This window comes from Crocodylus siamensis, chromosome 1 (genome assembly GCF_052110815.1).
Source record: "Crocodylus siamensis isolate JL-2025a chromosome 1, ASM5211081v1, whole genome shotgun sequence".
Taxonomy (NCBI): domain Eukaryota; kingdom Metazoa; phylum Chordata; order Crocodylia; family Crocodylidae; genus Crocodylus; species Crocodylus siamensis.
This window is the reverse complement of record NC_143395.1, coordinates 22,945,391-22,972,964: the sequence shown is the minus strand read 5'-3', so window position 1 is coordinate 22,972,964 and position 27,574 is coordinate 22,945,391. Positions and strand designations below refer to the sequence as shown.

Below are 27,574 nucleotides of genomic sequence, written 5' to 3'. Positions count from 1 at the left end.
GGTGAGCCACCAGAATTTGCAATGGTTTGTTTTGCAGCATGCTCTCCACTTCCTGCACATGGTCTGTAGGTAGAGGATGACATTTGGATCTGAGAAGTCATTTGAGCAATTCCCCAGCCTTCAAATAGCTAATTGTGAAGCATCACTTCATCTTCCTAACAGATTTGGGGCACCAACCAGTATGTAACACATAACACAGGCTGCTATCATTAACTTCAGGACCTAACAGTGAAATGCAGACAGAGAGAGAACCCTGAAATGCTGGAGGGTCTAAACTGTGCTTGCTGCTCTAGGAGAAATGGGGAAGTAAAATTCACAAGTTAGACACAGATTTGCAGGATCCTCCCCATTCATTCCCAGTGACAAAGGAAGTTGGGGTCATAGAAGAGGATCATAGCCTAGCACAGCTTGTGAAGGCTGAACTACCCCGTGCCAAATTTTGGCCTAATGTTAGGAAAATTCTTCTCAATTCTATTTTGATTGCAACTGTAATTTTTGATATATTGACACCTGGTGGCTGCAGCTTGGAGTCCTTTTGGGGATTTTGCAAGACTCATACTACTCTAGTAAAGAATGACTCGAGTAGAAGGTGAGTTGACCTGGAAAAACGACAGCACTTGTTTCAATATCTTCCAGAGATTTCTCTGGAAATGCCGACACCTTTGTGCAATGGTCCCTTGCACCTTCTTGACGCACCTATGAAAGTGCGTTCCCTTTTTGCCTGCAAAAGCAGATACATTCTTCTAGATTAGGTTATTCAACATTTCGAGCACCTCACCACAAAGGAGTTGCAAGCTGAGATGCAGGTCCCTAGCACCATACCTAGACTCCTGCCAGCCTTAGGCAAACTTTTAGAAATGGGCCCCCCTTCACCAGAGGTAATGATGATAAAATTAAAAAAAATATCATTTTCACCCTCCTTTCTGTCTAGGCCCTGGATGCCCACCTGGTTCGCCCATGCCTGTGTCCGACTCTGGCCCCTAGGATGCTGAGAACCACACCAGCACAAAAGCTCACTGCCCCTAAACTGTGGTCAGGTAACACCCCTGGACCCTCCACACCCCTTCCCCATTTGTAGCTGTAGCCCAGTGGTCACCAGCCAGTGGATCTCAATCCACCAGTAGATCTCGGAGCCTGCTGGGGTTGATCCGAGGCTGGGGTGGGGGGCTGAGCGCCCGCATGCCCCAAGCCAGCAGGCCAGTCCATGAGGGAGGGAAGGGGTGGGGGCTAGATTGAGGCCCCGCGGTGAGGGACAGTGCTGCAGAGGCAGGAGCAGGGGTAAGTTGAACGGGCCTCAGCTAGGTGGGACTTACCTGCTGGGGAGGAGCACCCCCAAATAATTTTTTCTCCCTCTGCCTCAATCTGCCTCCCCCCCCCACAGACGTACTTGCTGGGAGGGGGATGTGGCAGCAGTGCCCGGTGGTAGATCTTGAGTTACATTTACATTTCATAGTCATTAGGGCTGGAAGGGACCCCGGAGGATCATCCATGCAGCCCCCTGCCCCAGGGGCAGGAAGTCAGCAGGGATCACAGTGTCAAAGGTGATCTCCTACTTAAAAAGGTTGGAGACCACCGCTGTAGTCCATCACCAGGAAAACTGAGCAGGCCCAGCCCAGTTTATATTGCCTTCAAGCTGAGGGCCACAAAGCAAAATGATTTCCCTTTTCCTATTGCATGCCACTACCCCGCTTTGCATTTTTCTGCCTTATAACACCACTCCTTTTTGCTGGTCCTGAGATTGACAGGAAGCCAAACCCAAACATTAGCAGGGAAGCCACTTGGTAAACTTGAATGTGCATCCAAAACCTGGTGTAAAAACGGAAAGGAAACTCGCTTGTGCTTGGAGGTGACTCATTCATGGCTTTCTCTGCCTAGTACAGATGGGTTTGTCCCCCCCCCCCAACACCTTTTAGGTTTTGCCTGGTGAATTAAACTAGGCCTGGAGTCAAGGGAACTCCTCCCACATCATTACACTGGGAAGCAACTGCTGTTGCTGCTGCAAATATGTGAAGCCCAGACCCAGGTTGCCTGGAAAAACTGATGGGGTGGGGGAGAGGAAAAAATAAAGAAAGAAAAGGCTTGCACTGCCCTGCCAAGAGCATACCACCCGCACAGCATTCATGCCTGCAGAGAGCTTTTATACAACAAAAGTTGGGTTTTTATTTTACAAGCGTTCCCCCCCCCCGCTTTTTTTTTTTTTTTTTTTTTTTAATGAAACACCAGCTCTATTGAAAAAGAGGAGTGCAGTGCACCCCGCCCCCCGCGCGCACATCCCAGCATTGAGTCAGCAGCGCCAGCCCGGAGCGGCGCACAAAGCTCCCGCTGCGGAAGGATATTTCACCTTGTTTACCCTGAGCGCGGCTCATTGAGGCAGAGGGGGCGGCGGAGGGGGAGCCTGGCGGCGGGCGGCAGTGATTGATGGCGCGGCGGCGCAATGAGGAGGCGGCGGGGCGCGGGGCGGGCTCTCCCCCGAGCCAGTGCGCGGCGCGGCGGCGCGGCCGGGGCAGTGAGCCCGGGCAGCGGGGCGCGCTGCTGACACTGGTGGCGAGGCGCAGCGCGGCTCGAGGCGCACACGCTCCCAGCCACGTAAGTAGCAATTCGTACGTGGTGGCGAGAGGATGCCTTGCTGAAAGGGATCGGCCCGGCCATCCCTTTCCTCCCCCTTCTTCTACCTCTTAGGAAAGAAAAGCAGATCCGCTTCTTGTAGTAGATACCTTTTTGATTTTTTTTTCTCCTTGGGGAAGTGATTGCAGCCTTCTTCCCACCCCCCACCCCCATCTATGTTTCCAGATCTGGCAGAAGGAAGCATCCAGGTGTCTTGGTTTTGCTGTTCCCCCCTCCTGCGTTCTTCTTCCTATTCTTATTTTTGCCGGATGGGCGAATCGTACTAAAAAAATAAAATACGAAAGCCTCGGGGAGAGAGCAAACCCCCGCCGTGCAATGGAAACCGGAGCCCATTGATCCCTCCGTGTCCTCGCTTGCACTTTTTGTTCGGTTCCAGCACCCCCCCCCCAATCTCTCCTTGTGCAAAGTTGAATTAATTGTTACTATTATTATTTTTTTTTAAATCGATTTGACTGGGGGGCGAAAACCCGGCTTTTGTGCAAGTCTCTCCGAGCCGATCCTGCCTCTTCTTTTGTCGGCGCCGCTGCTGACTGCTCTGTAAGTTAAATGCTCCCTCGTTATTTTGTGTTGCATATCAGGCGAGCCCTCCGTGGCAGAGAGCAGCTCCAGACGCCATCTACAGTTAAAACGTAGGCAACTCGGGACATTATCATTACTATTTTTTTTTTTGCCTCGTATTAAAGAGAGAGGGGACGAGCCAGTCCTGTGCGCATCCAGTGTTTTTTTTCTTCTCTCGGGGGAGGGTTGCTCGCTTCGCCCCCGTGGAGCCGGCCGCCGCATCGCTCCGGGGGGCCCGAGCCTCGGCGAGTAGTTACTTTGTTGCACTTGGCTCGAGCCGAGCCCCGAGAGGAAACAAAAGGACCCGCGGCTGCATCCTGTGCCCCGGCTCGCCTGGGCTGCGGTCCCCGGCCCCCGCCCCCCGTGGTCGCCGCACAAAGGCTGGGCTTTGCCGTCGGACCGGAGCCGGCTCTCTCCATCCTCATGAACATACAAAGGTCCACCCCTATCTCCATAGCGCGGTATGGGCGACCTCGGAGTAAAACCCAGGATTTCGAAGAGCTCTCGTCGCTGAGATCCGTCGAGCCGAGCCAGAGCTTCAGCCCCAACCTCGGCTCCCCGAGCCCGCCAGAGACTCCCAACTTGTCGCATTGCGTTTCTTGCATCGGGAAATACTTATTGTTGGAGCCTCTGGAGGGAGACCACGTTTTCCGAGCCGTGCATCTGCACAGCGGAGAGGAGCTGGTTTGCAAGGTAACGCACTTCCCTCTTTCTTGTTGCTTTCTTTTGTGGGGTGTCCCCCCAAAGCCGCGGGGGGCTGCTTGGGGCCGGACGGGACACAGCGCTGGGGTGAGACCCGGGCCCCATCCCGTCCCGGGACCCGCGCATCCCACAACTTTTTCTGCACTCAGACAATGGCCACGTTAGAGCGGTGGCCCAGAGCCAGGTCTCCCTCTGCTTGGGAAGAACCATCTTTAAACCAGGCTGCAAAGAGCTCGGGAGCAGCCTGGTTTCCTCCAACTGCTGCAGGGGGGTCCCTTGGTCATGGTGAGGAGCTGTGCCTTGCTTTATTTGATGCTTTTGCAACTTGGGGGGGGGGAAGGCGGGGGGTATGCAGTCAGCTTTTGTCTGGAAAGTGATTAAGAAATCCACTTGAAATGAATCAGGCTGAGCTCTGAGCCCCCTCACTACAGAGCTTGTTGGCAAACAGCATCCTCCCCCTATTGCACACTGGAGCTCGGCTACAACCTGCACACACCTACGTCTTTTTTTGAAGAGCAGACAGAATATGAAACCCACTCTTTGTAACCTGCCTGCTCTTCAACACTTCCTCCCCGTGGGCTCCTGCCATTGGAAGGTGAGCTGTGAGAAGAGGAAGCCCGCATGCTTGCGTAGTTCTCAAGGGATGTATTTCCCTTTCAGTCTGAGGGCATATTTTTCCTTTGTTCCTAAACTGCAGTGGTTATTATTTTCATTGTCTCTCATGTCCCAGCTTTACGCCCATCCATTTCGGCAGTAACCAGGACCAGCTTGGATGACTGTGTAGCAATTTGCAACCCTCAAGCACATACTTTAATCCTTGCATTGTTCCCAAAATATATAATTATGCCATTTAGCAAATGCAAATTTCTGGGGTTTGAGCTGTCTGTGAAATGAACAGTAGATGTGTTATCATTCACAATTATGCGGAGGATTGGGCGTCATTATTGGCTGTTGCATTCCTTCTGCATTTGATTCACAAGAAGTTATGGACTGGCAGGAATGCAAGGAAAAATAATTACTCTTTGCAGCTTTTTGTAATGGTTTTGGTTCAGAGGGCAACATAAATCTACCCAGTGACTGGGAGGTGGGAACCCTGATGTTAACGAAGATTTAATCCTTTACAGTTGATTATTTGAGAGAGGGCCCTATGACCTTGCAGACTGATGAGACTGGGATTACGGCTGCGGGTTAAAATGCATGCATTAGGTTGCCAAAATCAACAGAAGTTGAAATCAGATTTCTAGAATGAAAGTCTCATCTTGCAGATGCAGGGCCATGCACCCGTTTGCATCTTTTCAAGGGAAAACATAATGTAAAACTGCTTTTTTTTTTTGCATGAAATTACACATGAACTTGTGTTTTGAGAAGTAACTTCATTGCTGTACTTCATTTCTAGCAAGTTTTTTCCTCTCCTTCATTGCAAGGGTTAGGTGGTTGTAGGCATATTTTCATGGTACGAACTACAGCTCACAAGGATTTTTTTTTCTTCTTTTTTGTTTCCCTTTCAGCCACACACTTTTCACTTAAAAAAAAAAATTGAAGATCTAACCCTATCCACCACTTAAGATACCTGCTTTAAAAAGACTTGACTTAATATCTGGCTTCTAAATACTCCTCAGTTGCCCAAACTGACTAATGCAGGCTGTAAAACACCTGCTATGTCATGAATCCTATTTAATGAATTCCCTTTCTGCTAAAGGACCTCACATTTTCGCTATCTGGTATCTTACGGGTGATGGTATAGGTGGCTTCTTGGGGAAGAATCAGCTTGGATAAGAGACAAGCTGACTGCCCAGAAATATTTTCCTTTACCCACTAACTGTACAAGTGGCATTACTTGCTTCTAGGGTCTGTGGCATCCAAGTAATGGTATCTGCTCACTTCCGATTGCTAGTAAGATCTAAATCAAACTCCTGCTTATTGGACGTTAGGCTGAATTGAGTCCAGGGACACTACATACTTGGGTTACAAAGAAGCCTTTTATAAAAGAGCCTCTAGATAGTAGCAATATGATAGGGGCCTTTTTAAAACACAGTGCTTCCCTCAGCCGTAATACATGGGTTACTTACTCAGGGTATTGAAGTTACATAAGAGGTCTGGCAGTGGTATTTCAGAAGAAGATAGTTAAAATACATGATGGAGGGCTATAAAAAAATCCCTTTTATTTTCATGGAACTATTTCCAACCACTTCCAAGATGGATTTAAAAAGTGTTGCAACACTAGCACAGATCCAGATGCCATTGAGTTTTCCTCCAGAATTACCTACATCTTAGGGATTTTAGCACCAAATCCCAATTTTGTTTCTGTGGTTTCTCAAGTCACCAGAATGCCTCAGTGCTAATCCTTCCTCTCCTAAAAGGAGTTGGGCCTGTTTGGCAGTCTGCCTGTCTGACTGCCCACTGCCTGGGATGTAGTATAGCAGCACAGGTAAGTATTTTTTGACCCTCTGATCCCAGTTTCTGCCACTTTGGAATCCCTCCTGAGGAATGAATTAGTCAAAGCTGTTACAAAGCATTAAAACCTTAGTTCGTTTTCTTGTAAATCCCTATTGAATCATGTCAAGGGCATTTTGTTTGAAAAGCTTTTAAAGCTTCGGAGGAAGTGATGGACATTCTCCCCGAGTCTCAATCTAGGATATAAAGAAGATAGTATTAGTGAGAGCCTGAGTTAAGAACTGTACCAGTTTCTCTTGTACCCTTTATTTAGAAAAGCAGAAACAATACCTAGCTGCATCTGAAGCTGGTTCATGTTGTTTTTTTTAAATATAGCAAGATACCTCAGAGTGTGCTGAGCAAATAATAGCATCTCCTTGCTGGAAACATGAACAGTTCCCTTTGTTACCAAAATGTATGTGGGGCAGGTATAAATACAGTATTATTTGCTTCTTGTCAAGCCTTCTTGCACTGTCTAACTCTAGAGCACTTAATTATTCCGCATAAAGTCTTTCCTCTGCCTTAAGTTTGGGTTTTTTGTTTTTTTTTTTAATTGACTCGCATACTGATTCATTTGTACTCACTGGATTTATAGTAACATTTTTATATATGAATTTCTTAGCATCCTTTGTACATTCTTGCAGCTCATTCACAAACTGTTTGATCTGCTTGCTGTTCAAGAAATGCTCAGGTTTTTCAAGGGACCTTTAACTTAAATTTGAACCAAGGTGTGTTGGGTTTGTTGTTGTTGTTTGTTTGTTAAGGAATTTTTCTGCAGCCTAAACCACATTTTGTTTCGTGACATTTTAAACAACAAACATTGCAAAACTGAAAATTTGAAAGTGAAACTGGCTTGGCTGCCTTGCTCTCAGATGAAAGGGCTGGAGGAAGTAAACAATGTTGATAGTGATAGATTGGTTTTGAAACATTTGTTTTTTCCCAAGGCTTTAAGGGATTAATAAAGTAGGTAAAAAGATGGTTGGTAAAAGTGAATCTAGTCTGACAACATCTCTTTAAGTACAAATCTCAGCATGCTGCCTATATTTTTTTTGAGTCCTTGGCTGGAATTCCTTAAAATAAACTCCATCACTTCTGAGGTCTACCATCTTCCTTCTATATAACTTTGACCTTCAAACCATAATTCACATTACTGGCTGAGTTTAACCACATTTTGGCTCTTCATACTTCTGGGGAACAACTTCTCTGTTTCAGTTCTGGTATTCCATTCCAGGTCAGGATGGATCAGATCTATTTTTTTGGCTTATCAACATCATGCCCAAATTCATTTTGACAAATTCCTTCTGGACAAGCACAGCTTGGAAAACAGCATACATCCCAACAACAAACGTGTGCAGTGCTCAGTGATGGCATCGGTGTGATTGTTCGATATAATCTTGGTCAATAGTATCTCTAACCCTTGCTTTACTGTTGTTATTTCTGTAGGTGTTTGATATTGGCTGCTACCAGGAGTTACTGGCGCCATGTTTTTGTCTACCTGCACACAAAAATATCAACCAAATTACTGAAATAATTCTTGGGGAAACAAAAGCTTACGTGTTTTTTGAGAGGAGCTATGGAGACATGCACTCTTTTGTTCGCACCTGCAAGAAGCTTAAAGAAGAGGAAGCAGCCAAACTGTTCTATCAAATTGCTTCTGCTGTTGCACATTGTCACGACGGTGGACTGGTATTGAGAGACCTCAAACTGCGGAAATTTATCTTCAAGGATGAAGACAGGTGAGAATCTTTCTAATGCTGTATATGAGATTTCTGTTTGAATGGTCTGTGTTCCCTCTTTCTTGATTTGTTGCAAGCAGAAAGTGTAAAAATAATGTTATAGTAGTCTGTCCCTAGTTTTTCCCTCTACTCCTGTAGCTGGTGAAGGTGAAGACACCTGGAGATCTGTGAAGGGACACTTAGAAAGAGAAATGCTATTTCCTGCAAAGTATCCGTCCGTTCTTCCTCGTGTTCTGTACAAGCTTGTCATTTGAGTTGGAACCAGGTACAGGGTGGACCCAACGTGCCATGTGCTTTCTGCCATCTTCTCTTAAACTTGGCTTTGTCAAATGTCTTTGTTTTCAGAGCTTCTTGCTATTGAATCATGTCAAAAGCTTTTAGTGTTAAAAGCTTCTAAACCTTTTATAGGAAGTCATGGGTATTGGCTCCCTGGGAACCATCACAAGTGGGTTGGGATTTTGGAGCAGTTAATCTAGATACAGGTATTTTGGTTTGCAGCCAGTCCCCTCACCTGCAGTGTGGAATTTCTTATCCTGATGGGAAGTTTGCTTCTAAAGGAAGATTTCCAACATGGGGAGTTGCTTGTGTTTCTCATATACAACCAGCATACTCCTGTATATGGGTAAGGAAGAGAGCAAGCTTCTAAAATCTGCTTCAAGTTGCTGTCTGTTCCCATGAAGGAAGAATGGACTAGTTTAATGATTAAAGCACAGTGGTGAGGGATTAGTCCTCGTCTTCCCATTGCAGACTTCCTGCCTGGCCTACATTTGCAAAAGTGATTTATGATTGCTTTGTCCTTAAGGCACTTGAGGTTTGATTTTATTTTTTACTGGATCACTAAGCACCTGCTGTCTCCATTGACGTGTGTTGGAGCTGTTTCATCACAGGATTGGGCCGTGTAAGATCCAGTGCTAGGGGCTGATCCTCAGCAAGAATTGTGCCCTGTTTGAGCAGAGGTTTTTAGGATTGTCTGTATCTTTTGGAGGCCCCACGTGGCAGGAACGGGTTAGTGGTAGCATTGCTTTTATGTGCATCACAAAAGCAAAAAAAGGTTAGGATGAAGTTGCTCGTTGTAGGAAAAAATGAGTTTTGGAAAACCTTTTTTTCCCCCCGTCTCAAACCTCCTGTTCCGTCCTTAAAGAGGTGTTGGTGGGGAAGATGCTGGAGTGTGTGTGGCTATTGTAGTGCATTTCTGAAGCTGAATTATAATCATCTGCATGTTCAAGCCTATGAAGGTTATAGTCCCTTCCCTGTGGTAACTAGTTTTCGTTAAGTGTGTTACATCATGTACTTTGGTGATTTCAACACTGTATTGAATCTCACTGGAGTAATGTGGAGCATGAAAGAAATATTAAACTACAAGGTGACCTTCAAAAGACTTAAAAGGGAGTGGAGAGAGATATGGAGCTTTTTTTCTTCACTTTTCTTTTTTTAATGGGCATTTTTTCCCCCCCACCCATGGGATCTAGGTCCAGCAGCTGAAGCTTGACCCCATACAGGAATGTTTTGGGAAGCTGCCCTTCAACCTCCTTTCCCAGCTGCTAATAGTCTGTCCCAGGCCTTGTTGGGGCTTCCTGTTTCAGATCCATTTCTCTCTGATTGCTTTGAAGTCCTTCAGTTCACTTCTGAGGGAGAGGAGGATCTCAGCCACTTGATAGTCAGGGTGCAGGAAGAAGAAGCATGTCTGCTAACACCTACCCCCTCTGTCTAGATGAGTGACTCACAACCAGGGTACCACTGCATCCTGTGGTGCCACCAGATCCTTTTGAAGGGTGCCTTGAGGTTTAAGGAAATAGCTGAGGTGTGAGAACATAGGCAAAAAGGGCAGGCTCAAGCTTGTCCCTGCCAACCCCACTGCTAGACCCCTCAACAAGGAAGTAAATCCTACAGTGTATAAATTTGTTTTATGAATTGGGTGTCACTTGACTTCCAAAAGTTTTGCAGGGGTGCCTCATGTCCAAAGAAGTTAAGAACCACTGTACTAAATGCTGTGAGGATAGACATTTTTTCCCGTTCTCTACGCATGTTAAAGACCTGCGAATACCCAAGTGTCTCCATGTGTTCCTGCTGAAGCTACAGCAGAATGAAACCGGCTATTTTCATTGCTGTTTTCAGGATTTTCAGTAGCTTCAGTGAAATTTGGTCAATACTTGGACAGTGCCATGCTGTGGTTGCTTGGGAAAGTTGGGAGCAACGGCAGAGGCATTTGCTATTCATGGTCAAGCTCAGGAAGAGCTTTGCTGCACGAGTTCATATTTGGACATAGCTCCAGTCCTTAAGGGAAAGTTGTCTAGCCCCTTTTTAAACGCAAGAGTTGAAGGGTTACCAGCAACTTAACATTTGTCAAAGTTCAGTTTTTGTAAAAGAAACTTTTCAAAACCTGACATGGCTTGTATCTAGTGTGAAGGAAATCTTTTAAATTCCAGTGTCAACAGTGGTTTAAAAACAAATGATTTGCTTTTAGCTAGTCCATTGTTCCTGCCACTGCTGCTGTACTTGAAACCCTGGGACCAAAGTGTTGAGGAAACTTGAGTCCAATCTGAGAGAAATGCAAAAGTGAAACTGGTGTATTTCACCCTTACAATTCTGTAACTTTTTAAAAATGTTATTATTAATACTGACATTTCAGTGGGCACCCAAAGGTTTGTTTTTGTGTAGAAACTTGCATTCCACATGTGTATAAATACTCCCCCTCCCTCCCCCCCCGACATTTTCCCTTTTACTTTATTTTTAAAGTTTTCTTCAACCTGCGTGGGGAATATAATCTTCACAACATCTGTGGTTATATATAAAGGGATAGGATTTTCAAGAGCATTAGCCATTAATTTAACTTGGCTTTCACAAAGTCATGGGAGTTGGCTTTGAGAGCAGAGTAAGGCCTGTTATAAACATTTTTGAACTTTCTCCCCTCAATGCTCCCAAGACACGATTGCATCATAAGGCACAAGGCCAAAGACCTTCAACCACCCAAGAAGTATGGGTATGTACTGTAGTTGTACTGCTTCCCTTTATGGATTTGAACATGAATAATAACTGGAAATCCCCTTCCAACCTCTACAACTGGTGATTAATAACAAATGCAATTTTTATTCAGGTGTAACTGGTTTACAAGCCTGAATGCATTATGCCATTTCTCAGCTGAACAAACTGAGATGTGGAGGTGAAATGGCAAGAGACAGGATAGAAGCAGTTACTTGTTTAGTTTTGTTTTCCTTTGGTGCCAACCATCAGTTGGTAATTGGTCATTACTTCTAACTTACTGCTGTATTTACCGTGTAAAATGTTCTTGCTGCTTCCTGGTTCATTGAATATACTGTAGAGTACATCACTACTACAGCCAAAATACTAGCATTTCAGCAAGGCTGCTAGTGTTTGTGGTGCTGCATATTAAGGAATGTTAATCACAAAACTCTACTACTTGTTGGGAATGCATGTTGTTTTGGACTCTGCAAGTTGATGTACTCTAAGAACCGGGCAGTGATTCATGGTCAAAATGTGTCTTTGGGTGAATGACTTCAACTGCTTTCCACTCCCAGCATTGTGTACTGATCTCTGCTCCTGTCATTTTCATATTTGTTTTTGTAACTTGCTTTTTACTACACCCACAACTTTTAAACTTTCTCTTGCTAGAAGTCCAGCTGACCTTTATATTTATTAACTGGCTGGGAAAACCGCATGAAGGCAATATGAAAGTGAGAACTACTATTTTAGATTCTTCATGGGGGGAGCAACAGCAAAACCAATGATCGATTCTAGGAGCTGAAGAAAAGCTGAAGATCATTGGGAAATGGTTCAGTTTAGTTAGAAGCACTGATTACAGCTCTCCTTGGTACCTACTTTTTGTTCTTTGGGCCTAATGATGTTCTAGGAAGATGTGAAGGTACAGCCCTTAAAGTTACCATGGATACATGTAGGATGGCACCTTGCCTATTTTTCATTCAATAAAATACAGTTATAACTTAAAAACATACATGGGCTTGATCTGACAAAGTGCTGAATGTTCCCTGAATTAAGTGGGAGTTAATGCCAGGCAGCAAACACTTCATAGACTCCAGCCCTAATTCCATTCTTAACTTTCTAGTCCTATCCCAAATGAGAGCTATATTGTGATGTTGCAGTTAGATTATATGCACATGAGCAAGCGTATTTTGGTACTCAAAACAAGAATAACTCTTAAAAGTCCCTCCCAGTAATCTGATGTTACTTCTGAATAATTCAAACCTAAAAAGGAGAGTGGTCCTTATTTTCTCCCGCATGTTTATAAATAACTTTGGAGTTCTGGGTGCCCAGCCCTTCTGTGGATCAGGCCCAAGGATCTTCTATCAACATTAATTTTGCTACCTTTGGGAACCTCTATATTTTACCATTCTTAATTGCATTCTCCAAAATATACAGGCGTGTACTGTAGTCAAAGTAAAGTTCTGGAATAGTAGATCATTAGTAGCTTAGATCTTTCAGCATCTCTTGACTTTAATATAAATAAGGGGGTGGGATAATTAATAAAATAAAGGTGTGTGTGTGTGGGGGGGAAGACTAAAAGTTTTTTTTATTTAACAATTGTCAGGGTGAGGTTAACTTTAATTATTGACTCTGAGATACTGACATTCCAGCATCAGGCATGCTTGCCGTTCATTGCATCTGACTGACCTTTAGGGTAATGATGCCTGGTTGGAAACCATGCTTTTAATGCCAATTGGGTGAGTAACAGCACATCTCTTTACATAAAGATAGCAGAAAAATTGTGGCTAGCTTTTCAAAGGGGTTTAGTTTTCAGGTGGGACTTGTCCAACCTACTTGTGACATGTTGGGTAGTTTTGCAGTCTTAAAAAAAACAAACAAACTTGCCCGTATGCTTTGAGTTCCAGAACAATTGAATATTGTATAATACCAATACAGTCATAGGACCTGCAAGTTTCTTTTCGCTTACAAACAGCTGATCACTTGCTCCTATCCTAGCTTTTAAAGGCTTGTGCTAGCAATGGTCTGTCTTTGTTTGTGCCTATATCATGAGAGATTTACAATAGAAGTGCACCAACATATTGGTCTGATATTGGATTGCACTGACATAAAGAAAATTGTCTATATTGGGAATTGGCCTGATGTGGACAATAATTTGGCCGATTTTAAATGGCCTGTGCATGCGCACAGTTGCAGCGCAGCATGTAGGCAGTGACGAGCACAGCTGGCAGTGTGGAGAGCTTTGTGCAGCTGGTAAGTCTGTGGTGGTGGAAGGGGAAGGAGAGGGGCATGGGGTGCGGACAGATCGAGGCCCCTGCAGTGAGGAGGGAGTGGTTCTGGGGCAGATGTTGCCCAGCCAGAGTGGTGGTGGGACACAGGCCAGAGCCTCAGCTTGTCCGGGGGGTGGGGGAGAGCAGCTCCTGCTGCTGCACACTGCTTGTCCAGGAGGGCCCAGGGAGAGGGAAATGTGTGCAACCAGATCTGTGCAGAGTGGGTGGTGGCAGCACTGGGAAGGGGGGCTATGGGGTGGCTACACTGATTTTTAACTGGGGGGGGGTAGGCTGCAACCTCCCCACCCCCAGTCACCGCCTGCCCAGTACTACTCCACCCTGCAGGTGCAGCCCATCCTGCCCACACCCTGCACACATCCTGGAGCACACAAGCCCCGCCCCCCTCCCCCAGGCTTTCTCAGGGTGCATGCAGCAGCAGGAGCCACTCCTCCCCCTCCCTGCACCCCCCACATGAACCACAGCTCTGTCCCACTCCCTGCCCTGCCCTACTGCCCTTCTACCACAACAGACCTGCAAGCTGTACACAGCTGTATTGGAAATTGGATCAGTATTGGCTGATGTGCCTCCTTCAAAATCGGCTATCAGTATCGGCCCCAAAAAATACCGGTGCATCCCTAATTTACAAGTGTCCTGGTATTAATTGTCTTAGCTGTTCTTATGCCTATGGGGAGAACTCATGTGCAGTTCTGCCTGCGGTGATGTCACAGCAATGGGTGTGACTTCACTAGGTTATAAAAATAGCAGAGTGCCCACTGTTGCTTTACATATATTGACGCGATTCATTGGCTAGATATAAAGCATATACTTCTAGGAAGAGCCACATCTAAAGGTTTTCAAAAGACATCAGCATTTCCATGTAGCTTCTTTGCAGTAGCTTTCCTAGCCCAAATACCATTTCCTTGTATTGGGGAATTATTAATTTCTTTAGAGCGCTCTTAAGCTTTTAATTATAAAAAAATATTAGTTGTCATAATGTTTGATGCTCAAAGACCTTGCATATTAATCATTCTTGCTGAGGGGAAATTTAAACTAATTTTGGTATTCCAGATACTGTAATTTTTCCTTATTCTTCTAGTAAAAAAATATGAGAAATTGAATGCAGGTTGGAGTTAATCAAAATAAATATAACTTGACACTTAGTTGTGTGCCAAGAAAGCACAGCCAGTACCATCCACTCATTTCGAAAGCTTATTCTAGTGTAATGCACTATTTATTTGCTGTCCAGAGAATGGATCCTTTTCCTCCAGATCTTTTCAGTGACTTAGGAGTACTGTTTGGTGTTAAGGAAAACTAATTCTGTTCTTTGGGATCCTAGCAAAGCAAAACAGATCCCACGGAAACGTGGAGCATAGATGCAGCTTGTTGTGTATTGGCTACAAAGGAACCTGTTTCTTTTCTTTCATGTAGGGTTAGTTTTTCTCACTCCTGCCAAATTTTATTGCAGTCTGCTGATCTACATACAGTGTTAGTAACCCCTAACCTTGCTGAGAATACATAGTGAACAAACAGACTTGGGGAAACTGGTGAAGGGCTTTCAAAGGCAAGAGAAGTTATACAAGCAGGACTGCCTTAACACTAGTCTGAAAGATGCACTTAGCTGGATTATTTCTTAGGCTGCTCTGTTAAACTGAACTAGGAGGAAAGGTACAGCATGAAGTAGTAAAGCTTTAACTGTACAGGTTAAAAGCATCGGTAACCTTTCAACCCAAAAATTGAGGCTCTTTCTATATTTTATGGCATTTGGGAAGGTTGGGTAATGTCTCCCAAACAGGCAGTCTCTATCCAAATTCAGATGGAAAACAAAGCAATTGTATAGCTTTTGTGGGCAGTAAGGTTCATACTCCTTTTATTTTTCATGTGGTTCAGATCCTAAGCCTCTTCTTCCAGATACTCCAATGAATAATATACTTGAAATTTACTGTCCATACAGCACCTTTTCACTGGAGCACATAGGTAGATCTAGTTAGGCCTGTGGATCAGGTAAACATCATTCCCTTTTTATTACGGACAGGCATGTGCAGTCATGGAGGTCGAGTGACTTCCATCAGTTATTAAACAAGAATGCCAGAAGCTGAGACTAGAAACCAGCACTAATCTGCTGCTCTAATAACAAGACTAATGCAGTTAGGTTTGGGGAGAAGAAATGGGAGCCTTGAAGTCATCAAATTGTGCGTAGCCAAAGCTGGGTCCTTCAGCGTGTCTTAAGAATCCTGTCTGACTACAGGACGGTCATGGTGGGTTTTCACCAGGTTACTGTCCCCCCCCCGGCCCTGCTCTTTCTTTGCTTCTGCTTCTGTAGTTGCATATATTATCTTCTTAATTCCTATTGCACTCATTTGCTCCCTATCTCCTTAGAGCTCTGCTGAAATGTGATGATGGTGTGGCTTTCAACCTGTGGTCCTCAGACCCCTAGGAGTCTGCACACTGTCTAAGGGGTCCACAAAAGATGACCAATCAAAAGTATGTGAATACCCACACTTACAATTCAGAGGAGCCTGCATCACCATTCAGAATTTTTTTAGGGGTCTGCAAATTGAGAAAGTTGAAAACTACTGGTCTAGGGCCTTCCCACTGCTTTGCTTTGAGGTATGTAACTTGAATGAAACACTACCATTTGCAGACATGTTCCTGGGCTTGGTGCTCTTACTGAAGGATTTTTCAACGAAGCAGTCAGCCAGTGGAGCATATCTTGTTTCCTGACCACACAGGACTAACCCACCAACTTCCATTACCATGTGCTTTGTGGGCAATGTTGCATCAGCAAATTCCTGAATGAACTGTAGGATTCAGACCATTGCTCATCATTTTGTTTGAGTTCATGCTAGTCACATTCTTAGCTACAAATGCTAGCTTTCTGGCATGTTGTTGTGGTGGTGGTGGTTAACTGTTTTGTTGGGGGGGGTGGGGGTTTGTCTCCCTGTAGCCTTATACCTTTGACCTAATATTTCATCTATATCACATGGCTTACATTTTCAGATGTGACCAGTGTTTCTGGTTGTTTTGAAACACTTAAGAGGATTGCGTCCCCTCTGGATAAGTGATCCCAGAGGATAAGTGATCAACTGTTTCTGAAAATGCTGGGATATCCCTGACACCCCACAGTTTAGTCATATTTTTACAACTTGAGTTGGTTTTGTTCTGTGTAAATCAAAAATTCGCTACAACCCTAAGTGTCAGTTCAAGAATGCTCTCTGCTGTTCACCTAAATTCTCCACCTGTGCAGAATAGTTAGGGGGGAATGGTAGCTTTAAGGCTGTATAACTGCTGTGTTTAAATTTTTTGCTTAATGTCTCAGTTAAACAACTCATTCCACGTCAGACTTGTGGAAGAAGCAGGGTTAGTTAACAGCAGCTCGGAGGGGATGATATTTTGCTTAAAACCTGTATTAAAAAGTAGGTGTTACTACTTGAAGTGTCCAACCTGGATGGCTAGCTTTAAGTGGGTGATTGGTTCATTTTATTTATTTATTTATTTATTTATTTATTTTTAAAGGTGCTGAGTACAGACTGAACCAAGTGATTTCAGTGTAAGATGCAAGTACTCAGCACCTGGGAGGATAAGCATCAGCTTATGTAGTGTCTCTCCAAAGGCACCAGCTTTGTTTTTTGCAAATCAAATATTTGTCTTTCTTCCTTGTGTGTATGTGATATAAAAAAGTCCTGGAGAACATGATGAGCACTGCAGAGGCATAAGAGTTGACACTGGTGTCTTTGAAAACAATTGACTTTTCATGTCAACTGAAAAAGGTAAATGTGAGGTCAGATAGCCACCTTGCTTCACATGCTTGGCAAATAATGGAATCCTTGTTCTTTTGTAACTGAGGCCCATCCTGAGGTGATAAGAATTGAGATAGAAAAAAGCCTGTGGACTTGGAAAAGGCAATCAGGACTTGTAGTAGGAATGATATTTTTTATTAGACCAAAAAGATTTTTGCAAAAAAACCCCAAAAAACTTTAATTGCAGGCTTTTGGGCACACACACCCTTCATCAGGTATTGGAGAAGAGATTGTAAAAGTTCTCCTAGGTAGAAATTAAGTCCTAAGGATTTAAAAACGCATTCTCCTTCCAGGCATTTTTGTGTCCTAGAACTAGTTTCCTGCCTCATGCTGGGGACTGGACCTGATGGTCTTCTGAGGTCCCTTCCGACCTTACAATCTATGAATCTATACAGACTTATTCTGAAGTACTTTGCAGGGGTCAGTTGCTTAGAATCCCATTCATGTGTCATGTAGAACAAGGTTTGGGGGTCTGTATCCCCCATTCTGCATATGGGATGATCTGTGGGCCGAGTTTGGATAGTATCAGTTGATGTAGCTGAAATGAAGTTGGAGACATGCCAGTTTATATGAACTCTGAAGCTTTTGTCCAAAATTTCTATGGTAGGCTCGTCACCGTGGAATCTCCCTGGACTGAGACATTTCTCTAGGAATGGTTGGGTGGACTCTGACCACCTTCATCTAGGAGTGACAGTGAGGCAACATTATCTTTGTCACAGCAAAGGCTTCTTCAAAGCTGTATTGCCCTGTGTCCCACATCGGCAATCTGCCTTTGGAAACCCTGGCTTAGGCCACTTTCTCAGTACCAGGTATTGGTGACGTGTGCGGGGTGCATGAGGATGCACGTGTGCCCCCTGAGCTTGGTGCACCCCGTGCAAAAAGTGCTGCCAGCAGTGCCTGCAGGCAGTTGCTGCTTGCCACTCTTCCCTCGCTGCCAACACTGCTGGTGTTATCTGCGAATGGCCACCAACCTCTGGTCCATGCTCATCAGCGCTCCCCCCTGACCATGCCATAGCTGCCTGCGGGAGCTTGCCATGCCCCCCCTCCCCCCGCCTTTGCAGGGACGTGGCATTCATGGTACCAGGGATGAAAGTGGGTGCATTAATTGTGACAGTGTCAGTGAAAATGTTCTTGCTGGAGTCCTGGAGAGTGGGTGGTCAGATGTTTGGAAAGCTCCCAGCCAACCTTCGGTCGTCCACTGGAAACTAATCTCACAGAAAGGCTATGCAGTGTCGGAGGGGAGGAGGATTAGTATCGTATTTGTTGCATTGTTTTCCGTTCGGCCTTCGGTCCACTGCAGGGTAGTCTGTTCTCTTTCTGCCTGAATGAGAGCATGATCCTTGATCCTCAGATTAATATTTTTTAACTAATCCACAGATCATCTCTATGGACTCACTTTAGGAAATTTCTGGATTTAACTGTGAATGTAAAAGCAAGCTCATTACAAACTGCTGGCACTGTTCAGGGACAGGTCTCTTGTTGACAGTAATCAATTAGCAAAGGGAAGAGGACCCGATTTCAGCTTTCTCAGGAATCAGAGGGCCAGTTGCAAGTCATGCTTGATGTACCTTTATGAGGAAGTGCTGCTAAATTGCTGTCATTAAACTAGCTGATTAGCTGTGTGGGAGTCTAAGTGACCTTACCTGTCCATGTACCTGTCTGAGAGTCCCAAAGGCAATGCTGTCCTGTCTTCAGCCCAAAGGATGTTAAGTATGAAATGTGGTCTTGTGGGAATCTGTATTTCTGCATGGCTTAACCAAAGGACATATTTTGGGTAGTAGGGAACTTGTCTTGTAGTCAGTGGTTTGTTTGACATTTGGTTTGGCCTCTAGTGCCTTACTATACAGGTGGGATCAATGTGTAGGAGAACCTGCTTTCTGGTTTTTGGGAACAGAGGCCTACTATCAACATTCAGTCTCTACTTTGCTTAAATAGCAACTGTATAACATACCAGTCTAATTATAATGAGAGAGGTTTCTTGTACCTTCCCTTGAAACAGCTGGTGTTGTCCACTGTCTGAGAGATGATGCTGGACTTGAGCTGTTGGTCTGCTCAGTTCCTGTGTTCCTAAACATATTAAACGTGGGTTCAGTTTGGACTTGTCCAGTAGACAGAGCTCAGGACAAATGTCAAAGAAGAACTAACAAGTTAGTGACCCGCTCCGTTGGAGAATGGGCTCCTGCGCTCTGCAACACCTCTTTGGTCAATGGAGTCTCCCCCCCCCCCAAAAAAAAATACTATTTCTTCTGAATGTTTTAGGACTCTCTTTTTGTTCCTTTTAGTGAGCTTTAGGACCTCTGAATAAATCCACGGAATCCAGTTATGGAAATGTTTGCTTTTGGAGGAGGAGTGAGGCTGGCGTGTGAATGCAGAGTTCTTGTGGCCCCCGGTGCCTGTGTCTAAAACGCACTGTAGCAATTTGCCAGTAATCCCTAAGCTCTGCAGGGAGGAATAATGTGAATCACCGTGAAAAAGTGTAGGATGTATGATAACAAAGCTGTCTGCCAGGAGCGGATGCTAGCTCAGGAGGTTACATTGAAGAGTCTTCTAGAAGATGTTTAATTGATCAGGTTTTGTTACATTACTGAAGAGCAAAGTCTGAATGCAGTCAAGTAATGAATGGCATATTGATAAGAAATTCTGAGTGGTATTGTTTTCATGGGTTTCCCTGACGGTTTCTATGGGGACAAAGACGCATTTCCCGTCTGAGTGCCACTGCTGCCCTCTGATTGCACTTCTGTGGTTTCATTCACCAGTAATGGGAAAGCATTCATGGGCAGAATAGCTTCCCCTTTTTAAATAGCCATGATTCAGGGTTGTATTTTTTTTTTTTAATGCATTAGACTAATGCAGTGTTTTATCAATGATCTGATGGATGCATAATGCCTTTTTTTTTTTTTTCCAAGTACTTATTCAGTCTCTGCATTAAAACTTGAAATTATGTACTGTAATTACGTAAGCCTTGACAAAAGTCTTTGTTGCATTACAGTATTTGTAGAAAGGGATTCTCATCCGGCTTTGGCAGTAGCTTACATTTGAACTTTGGTTGCAGAGAAATTAATCCCTATTCGTATGGTAACGTTAAAATGCTGCTGCTTTTGGAGACTTTATTTCTGATGTGGGAATCTGTCACTTGAATTTTATCATTAGTGGATTTATTGTGAGAATAGAAGGGGTTTAAACATGGAATTATTTTATTCTTTTTATTGTAGTGATGCTGCGTTTTGTATGGTGAAGAGTCTGGAAAGCTGATCTTGAGTTCATATTTAAATATTTGGCTTGGGAATCTCTTGCCTGCCAAGACTCAAATTTAGGGTTGTTCATGTATTCTATAACTGGGTGAACTTCCCATCCTCCAACATGGAGGCCTACAGTTACCCCAAATTGCTAAACACTTCTGTATCTTTGGAGGGGCAGAGGGAGGAAGGGAAGAGATACCAAATTTGCTGCTCTTTAAAAGGAAATACATTTTATCCCCCAGAGGAATGACACTTAAGCCTTCCTGAAGTTCGTGTCTGTTAGAGGCACTTTGTTTGCAAAACTGATTCACTTGTCATGCCTTAAAAGTTGGGAATTTGAGGGAGGAAAAATAAAAATCTACACTTGGGTCCTGTTGCACAAAATGTTACTAAATGCATTCTGTGTCTAAGAGTATAGCAAGTAGACTTTTTTTAATGATGCCCTTATCTGAGAAAAGGGCCCTTTGTACCTGAAAGGTTGTCTAACACCTCTCCCAACTATATAGTTAGTCCAGTAAAAGATACTACCAAAAAATCCTTGCTGCTTGTTTACATCCTGGACTATTGCATCTACAGTAGCTCACTAACCCTAAAAGTACAGATTGCTTTATTAGAAGATATTTTTTCCCTCTGATATTCTGTTTTTATTGTTAAAATTCTGCTTCATTATGGATTTTATATAGGATTCGTGACTCTCTTATATAAGCAGCCTAACTAAATTAGAATATTGTATGTGGAAATAGCCATGTGAATACCAAATATAAAATTAATAGCTATACCTGAAGTGTAAGAGGTTAAAGAGAAAGCTATGAGTTACTGCAAAGTGAAAAGCTTGTGTGCGTAGTTGCCACCTTTGCTGGAATACTGCCTCTATCAAGGCAACCATTTCCTTAAATGAAAAGGGCTTTGTTTTTTGTCTATATGTTTCCGCAAACCCGGTCTACTCAGCAGGATGAAAGCATCACTGACTGTTTGCTTCATTCAGTCACATTATGATGGAGTAAGCAGATACTGGCCAGCTGTTGTTCAGTTTGTTGGCTTAAACAAAATGTGCTGTAGCATGCATATAGAATTTAATTCTGTAGCATGCAACACCTTGCAAGCAAAATCATGGTCATAGTAATATTTTCTGGTGTATGTGGGTAGGCAGTACTTGCCCTTTATAACAAAAGAAGCCTTTCTGGTCCACTGTTTTGCTTTTGTATTGCAAGCAGTTAGTCATAAACATTACAGAATTCAAATAATGTGGTTTAAAAAAAACTTTCAGTGCAATGGTCCTCTCAAGTTTTGGCTCTGGCAACTACTGGAAAGTGTAAATGGGATAAAGGAGAAAATACTATCTGAGTCTCAACAGTGCAGGGAAATGCCTAGGAAAGTGTGTGGGTGGATGAATTCCCTCCCATAAGTTGTTTATAAATAAGCTGCTCCTTTCTGTCGTGTGTGTGTGTGTGTGTGTGCGCAAGACTTCCCTCGCAGGAATGAGCTGATGCTTTGCTGCTTAGCAGTTCAGTAACTTAGAAATGCACACTGAAGTAGCTGGCCTGTATGTCTTCCTGCCGCATATGTCTCTGTGCAAGAGCGGGGAGGGAGCTGGGCACTGGTGATGGAACCACAAATCCTGTCTCTGCCTTCAGCTTCATGTCTCATATTATCTGCCATCCTTTAGTCTCTCTCTGAAGGAAGGAACAGAGAGAAAGAGAGAGAGAGTGTGTGTGTGTGGTTTCCCTTCCCTTCCTTCTCCCCTGCCCTTAACAATCTCTCATCAGGAGACAGGAATAAGCCCTAAGTGAAGATCAGGAGAGGAGTCTGACAGGCATGCTTAAGTCCTGTCTCGCTTAGCCTTTCTGAGCTGCTACAGAAGGAAATTGACTGTGATCGTATAATTGCATTTAGTGTTCCTTGTAGCCAGCTTCCTGTGTGAGGTGCCACCGCATTAGATTCTTGTTTGAGTGTGAATGGTTTGCTGTCCATAGGCACAAAAAGTGCCTATAAGCTGGCAGTGTATAATTAATCAGGAAGCAGGTGTGTGGCACAAACCCATCAGCATATGCACTGGGGAAGAAAACAGTGGCCTATTTAATCATAGAACGAGCTGCCTTTACATAATGTTCTCGGGGAGCCAGGTACTCTGAATTATGACTTCCTTATCCAAGGCATGTTGCCAAAAGAGCTTTCACCTCTGCTAGTAAATGTCGCTAGCTGTCGAAAAGGTCCAAGTGCGGTTGGAGAGTTGATAGTGCAGACGTCTCTATAGCACTTTGCAGAGCAGAGCACTGTCCTTTTTGCTCCTAAACAGATAGCACTGAGTTGTTTTGGGTTCAGGTCATATGTCAGTCATGGGTCCAATTCTTGTCTTCACACGAATATGTAAGGAACAAAGCTCTCCTTATCTGTCCTCATCCTTATTAAATCAGATGTTTTGAATCAAGGCTCGTGACTTCCCATTCCTTAGTAAATGTCTCTTAGTAAAAGTCAAACCCATCTACAAATGTATAATATTGGAAACTAGATTGTATACGAGGCCTGTGCTGTTTAAAGAGCCTAAGATGAACATAGCATGAAGTGATTAAGAAATGAGAATGGGGCAACTCTTTTATAATCCTATGTTGGATCCCTGATGTGAATTGCTTGCATTGAACAGTGCCTCAGAAAAGAAAGACAGCGATGCAGAATTTACTGTGGTTATCTGGATAAAGGGGGTTTCATGATGCTGGACTTCATTTCACTGAAACAGTTCTTGAAACACCCACTTTCCATAGCAGATAAATGCTGTGGTGTGGCTAAAAGGGTAGGGTCTGCTCTATCTAACTACTACCACTTCCCCTCCTCCCCCTTTCTGGGGTGGGCTGGGGCCCAATCCAGGCATCATCTTGGCCATCTGAAGGAGGGAGAAGGATCCAGGCAGACTTCAGGACCTACAAATCCAGCAGGCCTGCCTGGATGGGCAGGATTTAAGACCATGCTTTGGTAGTGACTGATGAGGATGGGGGGGAGGTATCTTTCTTCTGTTTGTTTTGTTGGGGTTCTTTTGAATTAGTTCTGTGCTAGTTGGGGGACGGAGGAATAGCATGTGTATGCTTGGAGAGAGGAGTGACAACTGCAGCCCCCTAAAGAAAGGGGGTGCAGGCTTGAAGGGGGACACTGGGAGGGTGGGGAGATCTCCCCAGGAGTGGCAGGGAAGTGGACAGGGTTCGGGGGAGGGTCCCTGTGTCTGGATGTGAGGGGTGGTGAGGATTGGTGGGATGGTTTGCTTGTGCGGTGTTGGACAAGGAGGCAATGGTTGTGGAGGGTTGTGGTGTAGTCTCAGGTTTGGAGGCAGGGAAAGACTAAATCAGAGATGCATAAGTTTTCATGAGAGCAAGCTGAGTTTATGACAAGCTTTCATGAGCATTTTGGCTTGGGCAGGGGTTAAATCTAAAAGAAAATAAATATAAATACATTAACCCGTGTACCTTATCCGTCACAAAGATCTGCTTTTTTTTCCTTTTGTTCTCAGATTGCTCTGACCTGTGTTGGTCCCTTAAATTTCATTTTTAGTGCACCTACTTTACTTCATTTTTGTTTAAAGGAGTGTTGGGATTTTGTTTTTTAGGTTTTTTCTTTGTTTGTTTTTTTGGTTGGTTTTGCGTTGTTTCTTTTTCTTTTTTTTTTCCTGGCAAACCTCATTCTTCCTGTAGTGTATGCTAGAGATTGTGATGAGTGGGGGCATATGTTACTCCTGCTGAATGCAGTGGGAATACTGGTACAAGCTAATGCTGACAAGGAGTGTCTGTGAGAGTTGCGGGCTTGCCCTTTAATGAGGATCTACCTTGTAAGGTGTGAGGAAAAGAGATGTGCTTTTGAAAGCAGGTTATTGCTGCCCTAGCTGCCTTTTGATTCAGAGCTTTTTTTATCTCCATTTGGATATTGCTGCAGACCTGGTTTTACCAAATGCAAATGCAGGATTTTGCTTGCAACAGAGACTTTTTCTGTGGTTCTGAAGCTCTTGAGAGCGTTCCTTTACAAAATTTTAAGAAGAGCTTGTACATGGGTAGACTTGGGTTTCCATTGAAATGGGTAGCCAGGCCTTGAAAACCAGGCATAAGCACCCTAACTTGAGCAAGGAAAGCTTGATAATGAAAAGGGCAAAATCAGTACTTCAAACCTGAGAATTGTAGAAAAGCTTCTACAACTGTAGTCGCAGCATTGACCTACCAGTCTACCAGACTTAAATGTTCTGGCCACAACTGGTTAGAAAGTATAGAGAAAGGAGATTATTGCAACAAGTTCTCATGTCGCACCCCCACCCCCAGCCTGCTTGTTTTTGTTGCATTAGTAAAAACTCATTGAAAGGATACTCAAAACAATGATTCGGTTTTATCGAGAAGTTTGTAACTGCTTTTTATGCATAGCTGAGTACAGTTAACTAAAGTCTTGTATGTGTATGCCTGGAGAAAGGGAAAACAAATGTTGCTAAGTTATTTTTGTCCCTGAGTTGGAGGGAGGAAACAATGCCATATCTCAAGAAAATCTTAGGGATAGGCATTTAAAGTGATGCATCTTTTATGGTGATTGATCTTATTAAACACTATTGTACCTAATGTAATTAGAACAGACTGAAATTTATCAGCGAGTCTAATGATGGGTGGCCCTCTCTCTCTCTCCCTCCCTCTCCCTACAGGACTAGAGTGAAATTGGAAAGCCTGGAAGATGCTTATATTTTAAGGGGAAATGACGACTCTCTTTCTGATAAGCATGGATGTCCGGCATATGTGAGTCCAGAGATCTTGAATACGAACGGCAGCTACTCTGGCAAGGCAGCAGACGTATGGAGTCTAGGAGTCATGCTTTACACAATGTTAGTTGGACGCTATCCTTTCCATGACATTGAGCCTAGTTCTCTCTTCAGCAAGATTCGTCGTGGGCAGTTTAACATTCCAGAGACTCTATCCCCCAAGGCAAAATGCCTTATACGTAGCATACTGCGTCGGGAGCCATCAGAAAGGCTGACTTCACAAGAAATTCTGGACCATCCTTGGTTTTCTACAGATTTTAATGTATCTAATTCAGGATACGGTGCTAAGGAAGTATCGGATCAGCTGGTGCCTGATGTCAACATGGAAGAAGATTTGGACCCATTTTTCAACTGAGCACAAAGACTGGTGTTCAGAAGGTACATGACCTAGAGATGGACACATGAAGGAGTCCTTCCTGACCATGTTAAATCACATCCTGCATCAGCCTAGCTTGGTAGCAAAAGACACTTGGAGTTCCTTGGTTTGAGAAGGAATCTCCACCAGGAGCTAATATAACAAATGTAGCATGGGGGCAGACTAGGGGGAGGGGGCCTTGCTATCAGGTTAGATTGATATGGAGGGGGGCGGGGGGAGGGGAAGGCAGCATGGAGCAATTGTAGCTTCCCACCTTTTGGAGCCAAGGAGACTGCACATGCCAATTCCAGTGCAGCTGTGTCACTCCTGTTTCTGTTCCATTTTAAAATAGTTGCAATTCACAACAAATAGAAACTTTTTGCCTCAAAACACATCTTGGCATCGCACTGTTAGATATTTAACTTCAGTCATTATTCAGGGAAAGTACAATTGGCTATTTTTTTAATTGGATGCCTAATAGCTAATGGGATTCATTTAAGAAAAAAAATTAAGTGCACATAGATGGACATGAAAAGTGGGTGCTAAAAACAAATACAAATTCAGTTCATGTCTCTTGATAGCTATTTTCAATGCGTATTTCTTCTAAATAAACTACTTAATATTCTTGTCAGGAAATGACATTTTAATGCTTTGTTCCCTTAAGGGGAAGTAGCTGTCATTTAACAAGCTGTTCTGTTTTGTGTCAAATGGTTTGTTGCAGGAAGCTATTATAATACAAACTTCCAGATGCATTATTGCTATAATAGAAAAAGAAGAAAAACTTTTTTTTTTAAATTTTTTTTAAAAGGATTTGAAATACTGGCTTCCATGTTTGCCATGCTGCACATCTATGTCTATAGAGGGCAGAAAGCCCCTGGATCATTTTTTTTGATCTCGGAACCAATCTCCTTGTTAACTGACTGGCCCGTTGTATAGATAGAAGGCTCTATTATTGAAGACAAGCATTGCATTTTTTTTCTTTTGAATTCCTCTCATCTTAGAAAGGCAATTGTTTGTGTTATTCTGTTTGTTTTATGCCCTGAATAAGGAGTAAAAAGGGTATTAATAAGCTGAACGTTATAATACAGATACTTCTCCCAAAATATACACAGTAATATGCACCTTTTTGTATTGTCAAGACTTATTCTATTTATTGAAGAAAATGTCACAGTAGTGATGTATTAAGCCAGTACTTCAATTACGGGTTGACTTGGGATGACATGTTACATGCTGTAGTTAACACACTTCTTTTCTGTTCAGGTATTTCTGTCCCTGAATAACTTTTTATTTAGCTTTTTTTTTTTTTTTTTTTCCTAGATAGCTTTATTTGATTTAGACTGGCAAATGTTTTTATTACTGCTTTTATATTGCTGTATGATATTGAAATCTCTTGGCATAAATATTTGTGTTTTCCAGTACCTCAGTTGTTCTGATATTACTGCCTGTATACGTTTTGTGAAGTGGTCATGTTTTTTGGTAGGTACATGTGGACTTTGTAGTATGTAAATGTTACTTGAATTTGTGCTTAATTATAGTATGTGGCATGTGCGTACAGCTACTTGGCATTTGACGTATGGATGCTATTTGCCTGTCCTGCAGGAAAGTTTATGATCCCACTTTCAAGAGGATGTTTCACAGTTCTTTATCAAGAGACAAAGCTAGCTGCAGCTGACCTGCCTTGGTTCTATTTTGGTAACTAAGAATATAAAGGAGTAATGTTTTTACACTCTGAAGATGGTGCTGTGTCAAGAAGGACTTTTTTTTTTTAACTTTTATTTTATGAGTACCTTGTAGGAGGAAAGATTGGTGATGTGCATGGTGGGGTTTTACTGCCTCTGGTGCTTTGTCATGTATTTGGTTTAATGTTTTTTGTCCTAATCTCTTCAATAAATAAAATTGTGCATATTTAACTAAATCCCAGTTGTAAAGGATTTTCTTTTTAATGTTCCCCACTGCTGCAGCAATCTTACCTGGTTGCTATTGCTTGGTTTTTATGGCCTCCAAATGCTGATAGTACTCTTTAAAAGTATGAAGTCAGGTCATTGCTTCAAATAGTTTGAGCAGTGTAAGTTGGTTTTGTTGTTGCTGGGGGTTTTTTGTGTTTTTGTTTTTTTTAAGATCTAAAAT

General features: G+C 43.4%; 1 protein-coding gene across 2 annotated transcripts; it reads left to right on the top strand.

Moving 5' to 3' along the window:
- The first annotated feature begins 2,434 nt into the window (after positions 1 to 2,434).
- Positions 2,435 to 27,362, top strand: TRIB2 (tribbles pseudokinase 2). 2 transcript variants are annotated; one of them, XM_090031932.1, is made up of 4 exons: positions 2,435 to 2,586; positions 3,204 to 3,876; positions 7,762 to 8,054; positions 24,979 to 27,362. In XM_090031932.1, the coding sequence occupies exons 2-4, from the start codon at positions 3,607 to 3,609 to the stop codon at positions 25,445 to 25,447; spliced, it is 1,032 nt and encodes a 343-aa protein (XP_089888058.1). In that variant the 5' UTR covers positions 2,435 to 2,586; positions 3,204 to 3,606; the 3' UTR covers positions 25,448 to 27,362. The 2 variants fall into 2 exon arrangements, with proteins under 2 accessions (XP_089888058.1, XP_089888050.1); XM_090031924.1 differs by having other exon boundaries at positions 2,448 to 2,586; positions 2,791 to 3,876.
- The last annotated feature ends 212 nt before the right edge of the window (positions 27,363 to 27,574 follow it).

What these genes read in the sequence shown, in the direction of transcription:
- TRIB2 (XM_090031932.1), top strand. Translation starts at nt 3,607, where the DNA reads ATGAACATACAAAGGTCCACCCCTATCTCCATAGCGCGGTATGGGCGA. An exon ending in GAGAGGAGCTGGTTTGCAAG is followed by an intron (nt 3,877 to 7,761) that starts GTAACGCACTTC and finishes TTATTTCTGTAG; the next exon opens with GTGTTTGATATTGGCTGCTA. An exon ending in ATCTTCAAGGATGAAGACAG is followed by an intron (nt 8,055 to 24,978) that starts GTGAGAATCTTT and finishes CTCTCCCTACAG; the next exon opens with GACTAGAGTGAAATTGGAAA.